At 36.8% G+C, this 15,504-nt stretch overlaps 1 protein-coding gene across 1 annotated transcript in view; it reads right to left on the bottom strand.

Annotated features, from left to right (window-relative positions):
* The window catches only part of AP2A2 (adaptor related protein complex 2 subunit alpha 2), a 70,367-nt gene that overhangs the window by 52,910 nt on the left and 1,953 nt on the right, over nt 1-15,504 (bottom strand). Inside the window, exon 2 of the mRNA XM_058157590.1 lies at nt 6,785-6,853. Coding sequence (XP_058013573.1) covers nt 6,785-6,853 — 69 coding nt within the window. The remainder of the gene's footprint in view (nt 1-6,784; nt 6,854-15,504) is intronic.

Genomic DNA, 15,504 nt, shown 5'->3' with positions numbered 1-15,504 from the left:
TGCCCATTAAAATCAGTGTGGAAGAAACAGGAAGTCAGAATATAAATCAGCATTTTCAGCACAATGAGTGCGTCAAAAAGGAGATTTCCTTTCCTTGGGCTTTCATTTAGCTGATCTGATAGTATTGTTTTCGAATCCTTAAAAGACAAAAACCTAGATATGTTTCTTTCAATAATGATTTGTTTAAAGCCATACAATAAAATACACTCAAATATTTTCCATTAATGATACAGAGGAAGAACATGCATCTTATAAAATTAAAGATACTGTATGTATATTGATCTATAGTGGAATTCAAGAATTAACAAGCAAGGTACTTTGAAGACTGAAATAAAAATATACATAACTACAACTCAGTTATATATATCATGAAGCCAACCAAATTAGCATAAAAGAAATTATATTTACTCTATCAGTTAGATAGATGGTATGTTAAAGACAAATTCTTTAGTATTAACTAAGTTCACCATTTTACTGTTTAAGATGCTGCTTTTTTAAAAAAAGAATACAATGGAAAATGTAAATATGATAAACCACAATATACATTTATATTGATATATGTATTCCATGAAGAGTACTTTGTGGTAAAGTAAGGGTAGTTGAGTTTAATATATAAAGCAAACCAACAGTAAGTAGCCTATTAATGAATCTGATATCAGTGGTAAGGCAGAATGGAAACTTCATTGCAAAGATCAGTACGTAATAACAAAAAAAAAAAGTTTAAAGGGCCAGCAAAAATATCTTTCCTTAGATAGCCAGTTATCTATCTGAGCTCAGTTCCAAATGCTATTTTTTAATGTTAAAAATCTTGTCAGAAACCCCATTATCTCTAGGAAATTTTCCTATTGAAGAACTGTATCTCTAGCTCTGTTGAAATTAATAGCTCCTGGATTTTTTAGAATGAATTAATTATAATTTGTTCTGACAGCCCAACTCCTATTAATCTCCAAGAGATGCAGGGTCTTTCATGTTGAAACTCTGGAATGCCTTCTCGGCAAACAGCAAAAAGAGTCAGTTGCATATCCAAAAATTACTCTTTTACATCGGGCCACCAGGATTAAACTGGGATGATCTAATATTTTCTACCATATGGATAACCTGATAACCATGATGGGGTGGCCACTGACCTTGAGCCAGACATCCTAGAATGTGAAGTCAAATGGGCCTTAGGAAATCTGAGCAACAACAAAGCTGGTGGAGGTGACAGTATTCCAGCTGAGCTATTCAAAATCTTAAAAGACGATGCAGTAAAAGTGCTACACTCAATTTGCCAGCAAATTTGGAAAACTCAACAGTGGTTACAGGATTGGAAAAGGTCAGCTGACATTCCAATTCCAAAGAAAGGCAATGCCAAAGAATGTTCAAAATATCGCACCATTGCACTCATTTCACATGCTAGTAAAGTTATGCTTAAAATCCTACAAGCTAGGCTCCAGCAGTATGTGGATCGACAATTACCAGAAGTACAGGCAGGATTTTGAAGAGGCAGAGGAACTAGAGATCAAATTGACAACATATGCTGGATCATGGAGAAAGTTAGGGAGTTCCAGAAAAACATGCTTCATTGACTATGCTAAAGCCTTTGATTGTGTGGATCACAACAAATTGTGGCAAGTTCTTAAAGAGATGGGAGTACCAGACCATCTTATTTGTCTCTTGAGAAACCTGTATATGGGTCAAGAAGCCACAGTGAGAACTGGAGACGGAACCACTGATTGGTTCAAAATTCGGAAAGGAGTCCTTCATGGCTGTATACTATTGCCCTGCCTATTTAACTTATATGCAGAGCACATCATGAGAAAGGCAGGGCTAGATGAATCAAAAGTTGGAATTAAGATTGCTGGGGGAAAATATCAACCACCTCAGATATGCAGATGATACCACTCTAATGGCAGAAAGCGAAGAGGAACTAAAGAGCCTCTTGATGCTGGTGAAGAAGGAGTGCAAAAGTTGGCTTGAAACTCAATATTAAGAAAACTAAGATCATGGCATCCAGCCCTCTCAATTCCTGGCAGATAGATGGGGAAGAAATGGAGGTAGTGACAGATTTTATTTTTCTGGGCTGCAAGATCACCGCAGATGGGGATTGTAGCCAAGAAATCAAAAGACGCTTGCTCCTGGGAAGGAAAGCTATGGCAAAGCTAGATAGCATACTAAAAAGCAGAGACATGCCAAAAAAAGTGCATATAGTCAAGGCTATGGTTTTCCCAGTTGCAATGTATGGCTGTGGAAGTTGGACCATAAGAAAAGCTGAGCGCCAAAGAATTGAGGCCTTTGAACTACAGTGTTGGAGAAGACTCCTGTGAGTCCCTTGGACTGCAAGGCGATCAAACCGGTCAGTCCTAGAGGAGATCAACTCTGACTGCTCTTTAAAAGGCCAGATCCTGAAGATGAAACTGAAATACTTTGGCCACCTAATGAGAAGGAAGGACTCACTGGAGAAGAGCCCAATTCTGGGAAAGATCGAGGGCAAAAGAAGAAGGGGACAACAGAGAATGAAGTGGCTGGATGGAGTCACTGAAGCAGTAGGTGTGAGCTTAAATGGACTCCAGAGGATGGTAGAGGACAGGAAGGTCTGGAGGAACATTGTCCATGGGGCTGCGATGGGGTCAGACACGACTTTGCAACTAACAACAACAAATGGATATGAAAACACCTACCCGCCTTGGAAAGAACTGGGAAATGAAGTAACTTTTTGAATCTGGAATTTCTATAATCCTTTATGTTCAATCAGTAAGTTGACAAATAAGATGAAAAGGATGTCTGCCACCACCTAAGCAAATAAGGAAGTTTTTCTCTCTCCCTTCTAGGATGATTTTAGGGGCCAAATTAGGAATATTTAAGGAACTATTTATATCTTCAGGGTGGTATCTTGACATCTAGCACTTCATTCTACTTATATGCAGGACCTTGTGGGATATTATATATTAAGAAGTAAGTATAAACTAAGCAACACAACAAAAGAAATTCAATTAACCACATTAAAGTCATGGTAGTTCCAATATCTGTTTCTTTTACTCTGCTGATGATAATCCCAAAGAATACAAGTTTTCAGGGCCACTGACTAATACAACTGGCAATAATTCACTTCAGTGGCTTCAGGCTGATTTTGGAAGATAGGGGAGGAGACCTATATTCATATAGATAAGAAGCAAACACATACACATATCTTTGTGTGTTTTGTTCCTTAGGAGGATTGTTTTGCTTTTGTTGAGATTATTAAAAAGGACAAAAGAAAGGACAAAACCTAAAAGATATCACATATTTGTATACTGCACTCCTTTTTTCTTGTGTAATATTTAAAGAAAAAAAGGAACTGGTTTCATGGTTTCATGATCAAAAATCTCAAAGCTCAGACTTCAATGTTTTTAAATACTGTCTTATTGCTTCACTCAGGCATGCATTGTTTTTTCTAAAGTGTAACGTTATGGATCTATGAAAATTCTCAGTTTTCTGGAAAGGGAGTCACGGCAACCGGACTTTTCTTCTTTGATCTAAAAGGTTTAGCTGTAGCTTCTTCAGATTTTCCTTAAAAGTAGACTTTAGCTAATGATTTCTATTATCAACGTAGTACTCTTTATTACATCTTCTATGGAAAAGGGTTAGTTTGGTGTAGTGATTAAGGTACCAGGTTAGAAGCTGGGAGATCTCTAACTCTAGTCTTGCCTTAGGGCATGCTGGGTGACCTTAGTTTAGTCACTCTCTCTCAGCCAGAGGAAGCAGGCAGTAGTAAACTACTTCTAAACTCTTGCCAACAAAAATGCCAGGACTTGTCCACGCAGTCACCAAGAGTAAATACTGACTTGAAGGTGCAGACACACACACACACACACACACACACACACACACACACACACACACACATGGAACCCTCAACAAAAAACTTCCATCCCACCTTGAACTATCTGACATGCAAACAAGAGAATTCTTTCATCATTCAAGGTGCTGGTTACCATCTTTAAAGCGCTCCATGGCTTAGGACCGGGCTATTTACAGGACCGCCTACTGCCACCAACAGCCTCCCATCAACCTGTGCGCTCTCACAGGGAGGGCCTCCTCGGGGTGCCGTTGGCTAGACAATGTCAACTGGCGGTTCCCAGGGGGAGGGCCTTCTCTGTGGGGCTCCTGCCCTCTGGAATGGGCTGCTTCTGGGGCTTAGCCAACTCTCCGACCTCCGGACCTTCCGCCGCAAGCTGAAGACTCTTTTATTCCATCGAGCAGGACTAGCCTAAAAATGCTGTTTTAATGGGGGTTTAGATTGTTATTGTTTAGTTTTTTAGGAAATTTGGCCATAAGTTATATTAATTTTATTCTGTTTTTAACTTGTATATAATGTGCTTTTTAAATTGGCTGTTAACCGCCCTGAGTCCTTTGGGAGAAGGGCGGGATATAAATACAATTAATAAATAAATAAAATAAATAAATCATTGATACCATACAAAATTAAGAGAAGTTTGTTCAATAGCTCTAGACAGCCGGGAAGTATTCACATAATTCAGCTCCTTTTACCTGTATAAATCATCATATTCTAAGTCACATAATGTCTGTGTATATGTATTTCTGAACTAAGATAACAAATAACATGTTCCATTAATAGGGTTAATAATACCAAATATGAAATATGACAGTGTCCTCTAAATTATTGAGGCTGGCTGCACCAATCTCATTAAGCCACTGTTTGCTTAAACATGTTTTTTTTCTGAATAAATCAGTAGCATTCATATGATAGGCAAACTCATTAACCATCATGACATCAGCTTATTTTTTGTTTAATCTCAGTTCAGTGTAATTTCTTGCTAAGATAATTGAAGGCTCAACTGCTGATCTGCCTTGATCAAGGAATTTCTTTGTTCTTTGAATTATTTTTATGAACGTGTAATTAAAGTCTGTGTAGCTTGCTATATAGGAGGAAGGAGCACAAGTCTACAGATTCAGTGAAGAGCCAAGGATATCTGAGACTCACAAATGTTCTTGTGTAACCCAGGCTGCCTTGAAGCAGCTTGTTCATCACAAAACAGCTTGTTCAGCCTTCTTTTCTAAGAAGGGCCATGTCACATTCAGTTGATCATACTGTCTGCAACAAGAGACAACCCACTATCTTTCTAGGCAGTGTTTCTGGAGAACGTCTTCTTATCTCAGCCAATATGATGCACCATCTTCAGTTCCCTATATTTTACAAAAAGCAGAAAACAATACTAGGTTGCATAACTGCTGTGCTGTTAAACTAATTTTTTTTTTTAAAAAAACTGATGACTGTTATGATCCAATTTAGGCAGTTTTTATCCATAAAATGACACAATCAAAATAAAAATTCACCTCCAAGCCCTGGTGACTAAAAGAAAGATAAAAACTTTTTTAAAAAAAAAAAACAAAACTCTTGGTTCTATATAGGCAGACACTTACAGGTAGTCCTCGACTTACGACCACAATTGAGCTCAAAATTTCTGTTGCTAAGTGAAACATTTGTTAAGTGAGTCTGCTCCATTTTACAAACTTTCTTGCCACAGTTGTTAAGTGAATCTCTGCAGTTGCTGAGTTAGTAACAAGGCTGTTAAGTGTATCTGGTTTCCCCACTGATGTTGCTTGTCAGAAGATCGCAAAAAAGTGATCATATGAGTCCGGGACACTGCAACTGTCATAAATATGAGTCAGTTGCCAAGCATCTGAAATTTGATCATGTGACCATGGGGATGGTGCTGCAACGGTCGTGTGAAAACGGTCGTAAGATGCTTTTTTCAGTGCTGTTGTAACTTTGAACAGTCATTAAATGAACTGCTGTAAGTCAAGGACTACCGGTATTTTTGTTTTACCTTAGCCATCTAGTTATGACAAATTGATTTTGTAGGAATTAGCAGTTAAAGAGGGAGTTAATATTTATTTTTCTTCCTTACTGCTAAGATTTTAAAATGTGTCTTAGTTTCAGAGAAGGAAACACATGAGTTGCTTAAACAGAAACCAAACTAGGATCTCAGCAGAAATTAGCAATAATTTTCTACTTTACAAAACAAATTATAAAATAAACCTCCTGTATTTAATGAAGATACTAGAGCATTTTAAACCACTGAACCATTCCAATAAAGCTCATTAACAACTAAAAGAGAAATTACAGTGTCCACCAAAATAGATATTTGGAAGCTCAGGGCGGTTGCAGGATTTGTGCGAGTAGACGGAGGCAGGGAGCAGAGAAACTTGTGACCTTCTCTGCTAGCTTCCCCATTGATTTTGGTTGTGGGAAGCAAGCAGAGAAAGTCTTAAAAGGCAACCATATGACCATGAGATGCTGCAATGGCCAGAAATTCAAGGACCAGTTGTTATTACCCCTCAGCATCATTACAACTTCAAAGGATTGGTGAAGAAGACTACTGTATACATAGACCATGTCTGCATGTCCTACTACTAAGCCAAGTATGACAGCGAGCATGGGGTAGGATGTTGTGGCATGCTAGATAATATCCATTTGCTAAACATCAGATGACACATCAAATTAGAGCCAGCTCTTCTTCATCTTACATTTTGTTTTGTAACCCAGTTACTTTTGTGGTGATGGTTGCTTAACATGTCCTGGTTTTTATTTTATTTAGCATTCAAAGATGGTGGGGGGACAGAGACTATCTTCCCTCGTTCATAGTGAGAATTATGGAAAGCCAAGTATTCTGCCAGCCCCATTAGAATATGAAACGGGGTCCTTAATAGAAATCCAAAATGGCAACAGCTGTTAATGCCGTATTATTCATACAAAAGGATTCCACAATAAAATCTGCAAAACAATGCATTACTTTCTTACCTTTAAATTTGGATCGAATATTTGCCAGTTCTTTGTTGATTCTTTTAATCTCAGCTTCTTTGCTTTTACCTGAAAACACAGAGGGGAAAAAAACCCTCTCAGTTCAGAGTACAAGTTGAGAGTACAGAATGAACAGTCTTTAACAACACAATAATTTGGAGGGTTTAAATCAGCATTTTTCAAACTTACAATTTTAAGTAAATAATACCCCAAAATCAAGAAACTGCCAAAAAGCCAACACTAAACAGCCCAGACAAAGAATCCCTAAGACCAACCCCACCAACACTGACAGGGCAAGCCACTAGAATATAAACTGACAGCAAACTGCACTCCTTAGTAGCACTGATGATCAGGGGTGGGGGTCTACTTACCTTTACTACTGGTTTGCAACTGGTGTGTGCGCGCTTGCACGCTCTGTGCATGCGCTGACGCTTCTGTGCATGCACAGTTTGTCAATTATGACATCAGGGCGGGTGGTCGGAGCCTCCCGCTGCTTTTACTATTGGTTCTAAAGAACCGGACAGAAGCGGGAGCAACCCACTACTGCTGATGATGTTATCTAGTTTTGGTAATGAAACATCTGCAAGAAAACAAGCAAGCTCAGACAACACCAAGGATCCCTCTTGGCAAATTTAAGATGTATGTACTTTAACCCCCAGAATTCCCTAGTCTTAATGCAGGCTAGGGAATTTAGGGAGTTACAATCCACGAATCTTAATGTTCTCAAGTTTGAAAAACACTGGTTTAAATCCTTTAAATTTCTTTCTCTCATCCTTTTGTAATAGACTGGTTGCAAATCTCTTGATGTTCCTGCTGTGCTACCTTCTCTGGCCTTTTTTCACAAAACAGTCCTGTCTTGAATCTAGGATCTGTCAACAGTAGCTCTAGATTAAAATTTGGAAACCAATGAAACAGAAGGTGGTGAAGGAAAAAAATTCCAAGAGACAGGGAATGATGCATATCGTTTTCCTCAGGATCTTTTATAAATAAGACAGTGACAGCCTGCAACAAAATATAAAACTGATGGGAGTCAATGTATTTATGATGGATAAAAAGTGTGACTGGTAAACATCCCACCAGCCAGATGACATTTACAGAGATTAATTCCAGCTTCTTGCTGGATGTAACACAAGTTATGCTAACTGATGTTAAAAAAAAACACCCCTTTGGCCAATAGTATTTTAAGGTACAAACACTAAAATCACATCATCTTCCTTTCCATAGGGAATTGATAAAGCCATATCAAACACAATTATTTCACTTCATTGAACAACTGTAAGTACCCATGCTTGAATAACATTGTAGATATACAATAGGAGAGGAGGAGGGAGGGAGGGAAGGGGGGGTAAATGTGTGTGTGTTCCCTTAGGTGGGATTTTTTTTTAATTGAAAGATGTTCTTGGTACTGTATGTGTTGACTATGTTATAATCTGGCTCCAAACAAATTTCAAAGTGCTGTTGCTTACCAGATGGCTTAGCAGTATGCCAAACTCTCTTGAATATATGGAAATTCACTTCCAGAAGACATCCACTCAATACCATTTGGTGTGTGTGTGTGTGTGTGTGTGTGTCTTCCTTCAAGTTAATCTTGACTCCTGGCAACTGCCTAGACTAGGCCTGAAGTTTTCTTTGCAAGGTTCTTCAGAAATTATTTGCCATTGCCTGTTTCCTAGCGCTGAGAGAAACTGACTGGCTCAGGGTCACCAAGTTGGCTTTTTGACTAAAGCGGGACTAGAATCTCCTGCATTCTAGCCCGATGCCTTAGCCACTGCACCAAATACGGTCTCTAAGTCATCATTATTGCCCTTTTATTTTATGCCTCTAAAGTTTTTTTAATGCATTTTTCTTTCAACATTTTCTTTTGTTTTTATAAGGTACCTAGACATTCTGCTGGAAGGCAATTACACTAAAAATAATTGATAACATTTTCCTCAATAGATTTAGTCATTTTGTCCAGATTTCTTTACCTTACCAGGAAAAGGGAATCAACACACTGAACTTCTTTCAAAAACAGTTCTTTGCCACTCCAGGCTGAACACTGACCTTCAAACCTTGAATAGTTCTGATTAACAGAAGGCTTATGAACTTCCTTTGAAAGGTCATTTAAACAGATAGGAATGTTCAGTGACGTTCTTTCTACAATGTTACACCAACTAGTGAAACTAAGTTTATTGTAAAAAAGACAACAATGCCTCTCATTTTCATACAGTGTGTGAACAAAAAAGAAAAGCAATAATTCCTTGCATTCTGTTGGAAGAAATATCCACTTAGCATATTTCTCTCAGAACAGTTCCTGCTTATAAAGCACCCAAATATGAAAGTAAAGCTGAAATCTCTAGCCATACATTTACAAACTGGGGAACTCCAGAGTACAAAATCGGAACAAGTTCCAAGTTATCTGTACCCCCGGCAAGAAACAGTTTGTCTTTCCTACCTGTATACCTAGTAGGGTACACACTGAAATGGCATAAAGAACTGTATGTGCCTGGACACTGATTTTAAAAACTCTTAAGGCAAATTTTTCAGTCATATTTTTAGCACCCTGGCTGGAGACTTTAAAAGGTAGTTCAAAATGTGAATGCCATAACTGGGTAGCAAAGCAGGTCATCTTCTTATTACTTGCCAGAAGTCTAAGACTTTGTCATTCAATGTTGCAAAAGACATGATACAGGCCTATTAAAAATGTTCAATATACAGTTGCATTAAATAAGAACTTACATCCTAATTTTATGATATGTTTATGAGATATGATCAGTGTGTAAAAAAAACCCTCTTGCCATGAATTCAATTCCATTTTAACTTTTAACTCATTAATATGTTGTTGGGTTATTAGTCTTTTCCAATATTACTTCATTACTGGACAACGTAACAGGAAACAAAATGTCTGCAAGAAACAAGCAAGCTCAGAGAACACAAAGAACACAATTCAATTCTGAGCCACATTCTTGCAAATTGCCTCTATACATATAGCATCATAATTTAATCATTGCAAATCACCTAACACAGACATGGCTGGTTACAGCTGTTAATTACACCAGCTTGCTTTAAAACCATTTTTTAAGTTTACAAATGCATAATGACTGTTATTCAGTTTTCATTTATTAGTTCTAGAAGCTACAGGCCTTAGAAGTCAGAAAAACAACCCATTCCCTTGTGCCTTTGTGCTTTATTTTGCATGATTTGCTCACAGCAACAGAGAACAAATTTTGCCGATGGGCTCCCTATAGATTGAGAATCAGAGGAAGCTCTATGATGCAGTAAAGATGACCAATCCTTTGTTAACAGCAGACTACCAAGTGCTAAGAAATCCATGACTGCTTATTTCAGCTGAAAAATCAGTTTTCAAGCTGACATGAAAGCTAGGAAATTCATACCAATGGCCTGCCTATCTCACTTTCTGGTACAGGGAGAGAAAGCAATTTTTAAATACAGTGCTTTTCTAGGCAAAAAAACAACAACCACAACTTCAACAGTATCCAGTTGAACTTCAGATTAAGCAACAGCAATAGAGGTTCAGAAGTTCAGTGTATCCGTTTAATCTGGTTCTACAAAGAAGCTGCTTCTACCCTCATTTGTAATGTTCTATCACTGTAAAGAATTTCAACTAAATATTTTAATTGGTGTAGATCAACCTAGGCAAAAAAAGCAAGAGCTGACAGCAAAGCAGAACAAGCTCTTTAGCACCATTCAACTCAAAATCTGAATTGCAGCAAAATGATTGAAGCTAGGAAAAGTCTAAAATGAGAGGACTTTATAGCCACTTCAGCAGATATGGCAAGTCAGCCCACTAGAAGAGAAAAGCAATGGATTGTTTCCAAGAAGCAATGTTTGCCTTTGCTGTCTGTCCTCTCCATCAGGTCAAGGATAAGCCCTAATCAACTACGATCAAAGAAAAGCTACAATGCAGGTTCAGTTAGAATCAACTTCCTGTTGTGCAATATTTTGTTCAAATGAATTTCAAATCGAAAGCAGGGCTTTGTAATTCCCATCCCCACCAAACTTCATTAACCATTACTGGATAATAACATTCAGGTTTTTACAAATTACATTGGTTATGTGTATTTCATGTGAGCAAAATCATATTTGTTTACTATGCTTTTGAACCCTTTCCTTAAACTGTGTGAATCTTTTTTATTTTACTTCCCTGTTTTCCCCAAAATAAGACATCCCTTAATAATAAGCCCAATTGGACTTTTGAGCACATGGCGATAAGGCCAATCACTTATTTCAGGGTTCAAAAAAATATAAGACAAGGTCTTATTTTTGGGAAAACATGGTATGTTTTATTTCATATCTATTTCAATCATATCTCCTTTAAGGAACCCATTGCAGTGTACTGTATATGCATGACCTACGCATTCATTTGAAAGAAAATTTATCCTTTATAAGGAATGACTCTTGTATTGTTTACAATTCTTTAATTTGAATGTGACATTTCTCCCAAATGTATCTGTGAGAGAGAGCTAGCTCACCAACATCATACTTAAGGGAGTCTATGGGACAACACATGTCATTTCATAGATATTTTTCCCAGCATATAAAACATATCAATTATGTTTTAACAGACCAGAGAAGTATTGGGTGATTCATTAAAACAATCAGCACTTTGGGTAGCTCCTTCTGTAACTAATACTCAACCAATACCTCAAAATTCACTAAATCCTCAATACAACTTCCAAAAAGTAAAACTAACTATAAACAATTTTCTTCCAGTACAAACTATATTTTCTTCAGATGATAGCAGCTTTAACAGATAAGACCGTCCCTTATAAGACCATCATTATATGGGCCACAAACTAGCAATGTTAAAATATTCTACTTTCTTCCAGACATAAGCCTGAGAACTACAGTGAGCAAAGTATGACCCATCAAGAGCCATTGTATACTTTGTTTTATACAATGGGTAACTCAAGTGTTACTAATGATTTTGTAGTTTTTCTTGAATATCTATTCTAGTGCAGCAGAAATTGCTGAAAACAAAACTACAACCACACCTTGCATTTCAACAACTGTTAAGAAAAAAGGCAGCACAAAACATAATTCACTATTTCTATCTGACTAGCTATCTCAGTGCTTCCAAAGCTAATTAACAGAATCTTTTCAGGACATCTCCTGTTAATTACAAGATATGTACCTAGGAAAAAGAATATGGAACGAAGTTCTTTTGAATTCATAATTCTACTCAAGCAGTTCCCCTACTAATCAACACATTCTGGGAACTTTAAATAGCAGCCATCAGAAAAACACAACAAAAATGGAGATACAAATAATCTGAATGTAGTTAATTCTTTGGAAGAAATTAGCATTCAATTGGCAGCATTCGTTTAGAATCCTGGCTATAGTTTATGCAGCAACAGTCTTAATGTAAAATCAAGGAAGCTTCCTGAAGTTTGGACAGCCAGTTTATGTAATTTCTATGAATATTTACAGCCCACAGGCAGAAAAACAATGACATAATAATTATTTCCCTAGGGTTTTGTACCAGTCAAAGTAGGAAATACCAGTGCTGAGAAGCCCATAAGTCAAATTTATTTAACTTTGATCCTAGACTAGAGTAAGATAACATTCAAAACCAGGAGAATTAATAATAATCCATGTGTACTATAAGCAAGAGAATTAAAACATTGAATTCTAAAATCTAAATAGGAGAAAAATCTACTATAAAAACTATAAAGTAAATTATGATTAAGATGTGAATGTTCAAATTATATGTAGTAAATTAAGATTAAAATATAGAATAATACACTATAAAAGGAGTACTATAAATTATTCTAAGCTATCTATAAAAGGAATATATAAGTGAAAGTAATAAAATATTATTCTACGGCTAGATAGAGTAAGAGTTCAATTAAGTGATCAGATGAGAAGATAATAGAAACAGAACTGTGTGATTATGTAAACAAGGCTTTTGTCAAATCTCTTACAGGTGATCAATTTCAAATGAATTCCACAAGCTGCTCTTCAAAGCTTTGCCTTGTTGTATGGTAAAATGGATCAGAAACTGAAATAACAAAGAGGTAAACTGCTCAGGATAACAAGAAGCCTTGAAAATGTTCAGAAGTGATATTTCAGTAATTTTCAGAAGAAGAAATATTTGTTTTATCAAATGAACAATGCAGGTCATGTTCAATAGTCTCAGTGTGCCTCGACCTATAGGGAATATAAGTACTCCTTTGAAGGAATACCCCTATATCTTCCATCAACGACATCAATGAAAGAACATTACATTGTGTCAAAATGAAGGCCTTGGTGCATCTAGATGTCTAAGATAAGCTATATGCATCTATGACTATCAATAAAAAAAGAGACTGGAAGCCTTACTTAAGTCAGTATGTTCTCTGCATCCTTTATTTGCTACTTTAGAACTTATCTAGACTGCTTTTAACTCACTAAAACGAGCCAGGAAGGAGAGAACTGAAATAATCTTAATTTTTGCTGAGAATGATCACCTCTATGAGCACTGGAATTAAATTCATTAAAAAAATTGATTCATTAAAAGAATCAAACTAGGTACGGGAAAAGTGGGTTGTTGTTGTTTTTTGCCAGAACTAAAGCAGAAATCAATTCTAGCATTTAGTTTTCTCTAAATATGGGGGGTGGGGTAGTGAAACATAACTGGGGACCTGACACGTTCCTCTTAAAACTTTAGACAAGATAACCTTGTGAAGGTTGTCTTCAAAATTTGGAAAATTGTCCAGTTGAGTATCATGTTGCCACTAACATACTTGCTTTGACAGTCTGAAGATTGCTGGTTTACAACCAACCCCTTTTGACTGTAAAAAAATAAAAATAAAGGATTGCCTCTGAGAATTTTGAACAAAACAAGAGCCATGTGGTTTCCCACATCCAAAGCTATGAGAAACCATTCCCAAACCAATGAAGGAGACCAATTGGAAGCCCATTTTTGTGCCAGGAATGAATGAATGAATGCATGAATGAATCTCTCTGCAGGACTCCTATGATTCTTCTCAGACTTGTGAAGAGGTTGAATAGAGAGACTGCATTATCTGCATATAATATAATGGTATAAATTTCTTCATCAGCTTGGGAGAATGAAAAGTCAAGTTTAATTAACTAAGCAACCATTTATTCAGAAGTTCAACAAAAGCAGAACTATTATTAAAGACAAAAATGTAAAATCACAGCTGCCAGTTTTTTAGCTGGTGTCAGCCTTCATATGCATCAAGTTCTTCCTTAGAAACTGGAATGTTTTAATGTTGCAGCACAGTCTATGTTCGGATCCAAGTAGTGTGGCCTTTTGTAATTGACAGATGGAAATTCTTTCAATGTGCAAATTTTCCAAGTGCTGTCCCAGATATTTTGGCATCATTATTGCATTATATCGTGCTTTTCAATCATTTTGATTCTTGGAGACTACCTGAACTAGTTAATCCCTGAGGTTTTCATGCCCACTGCCTGCTTCCTAGGGCCGAGACAGAGTAACTTATGCCTAAAGTGGGATTAGAACTCATAGTCTCCTGGTTTCTTAGCCTGTTGCTTTACCCACTACACCAACTGTCCTAAACTAATACACAACCTTATTTGTTTTGGAGATAACACTGTATGGCCTTGGGGAATATAATACTAACTTTCCACTGTGGGTATAAACAAGAAGCCCCAGACTACACTGTCCACGCAATCCTGTAACCTCACTACATCAGGAAGGCAACAGAGAGTGTGTGTGTGTGTATGTTGGGGGGAAGGTTGCTATCAAGAGGTTAATTGTCTCAGCCATGGATCTAACCTTTCTGACAACTGCCACAATGAATCTGCTATGTCTAGTACAAGATTCCAAAGTTCATTCCCTACACAGAAAGCCTTCCCAGAACACAAATAAGCATTCCTTGAACCTAATTCGTTTAAACATAGGTATATTTACCAGAAAAATAAGGAACCAAAAGATTTTCGGGGCTCTTGGGGTTTCTGAGTTGGTTTATTTTTGGACCTCAACTGTTGATAAATTACTATTTGTTGTAGCTCTCCAGGGAGTAGTGATACTATACCATATTCTTGCCAAATAGTATAGATTATGTATTGCAATTATTTTTTAAAAAATTACACAGGTCCAAGAATCTCCCTTTTGATAAAAATTTAAGGTGCATCCCCAAACAAGGATTCATTTAAAATAAACACTATTTCCCAAATATTTCAAGAAATTGAATTGTAAATGAGATACAGCTCACTATCGTTATATAACAAGCTGGGCAAAGCAGTTTTTAAAGGTTTTTAACAGACTTAAAAATGTTTTTACATTATTTTGTACTGGAATATTAGTTATCTCATATGTTCTATATATTGAGAATATAACCATAGTGCTTAATGACAGTAAAGTCAATTGTCAATAGCTGTTTTGCAGAGAGGAGGGAGAAAGATTTCAGTATATAGAATAACCACAGACCAAATTAACAGCTAAACCAATCTTCATTCAAAGGCAGCCAACTAAGTGTAACTTGTCAACAGAATGATATATTTAGGATAACATTTAACCAGTCAGGCTTCTATAATAAAAAGATTCCACTTCTGAGGTACTTCCTATTTTTCTTGCAGAACAGGGACATATGTTAAAGGAGAAGCTGCTGCTCTTGGAAACATATCAAGCAAATGATTACTCAACCAGTTTACTTATAGTCAGTTCTAGGACGATCTTCCATTCACACTTAGGACTCTCCAAATACATGGAAATATATTTTTGCATAAATTGTCTCCAGATTACACATTGG

Source organism: Ahaetulla prasina, chromosome 1 (genome assembly GCF_028640845.1).
Source record: "Ahaetulla prasina isolate Xishuangbanna chromosome 1, ASM2864084v1, whole genome shotgun sequence".
NCBI classification, from domain to species: domain Eukaryota; kingdom Metazoa; phylum Chordata; class Lepidosauria; order Squamata; family Colubridae; genus Ahaetulla; species Ahaetulla prasina.
The sequence above is the reverse complement of the archived record's forward strand: the minus strand, read 5'-3'. Positions and strand labels throughout refer to the sequence as shown.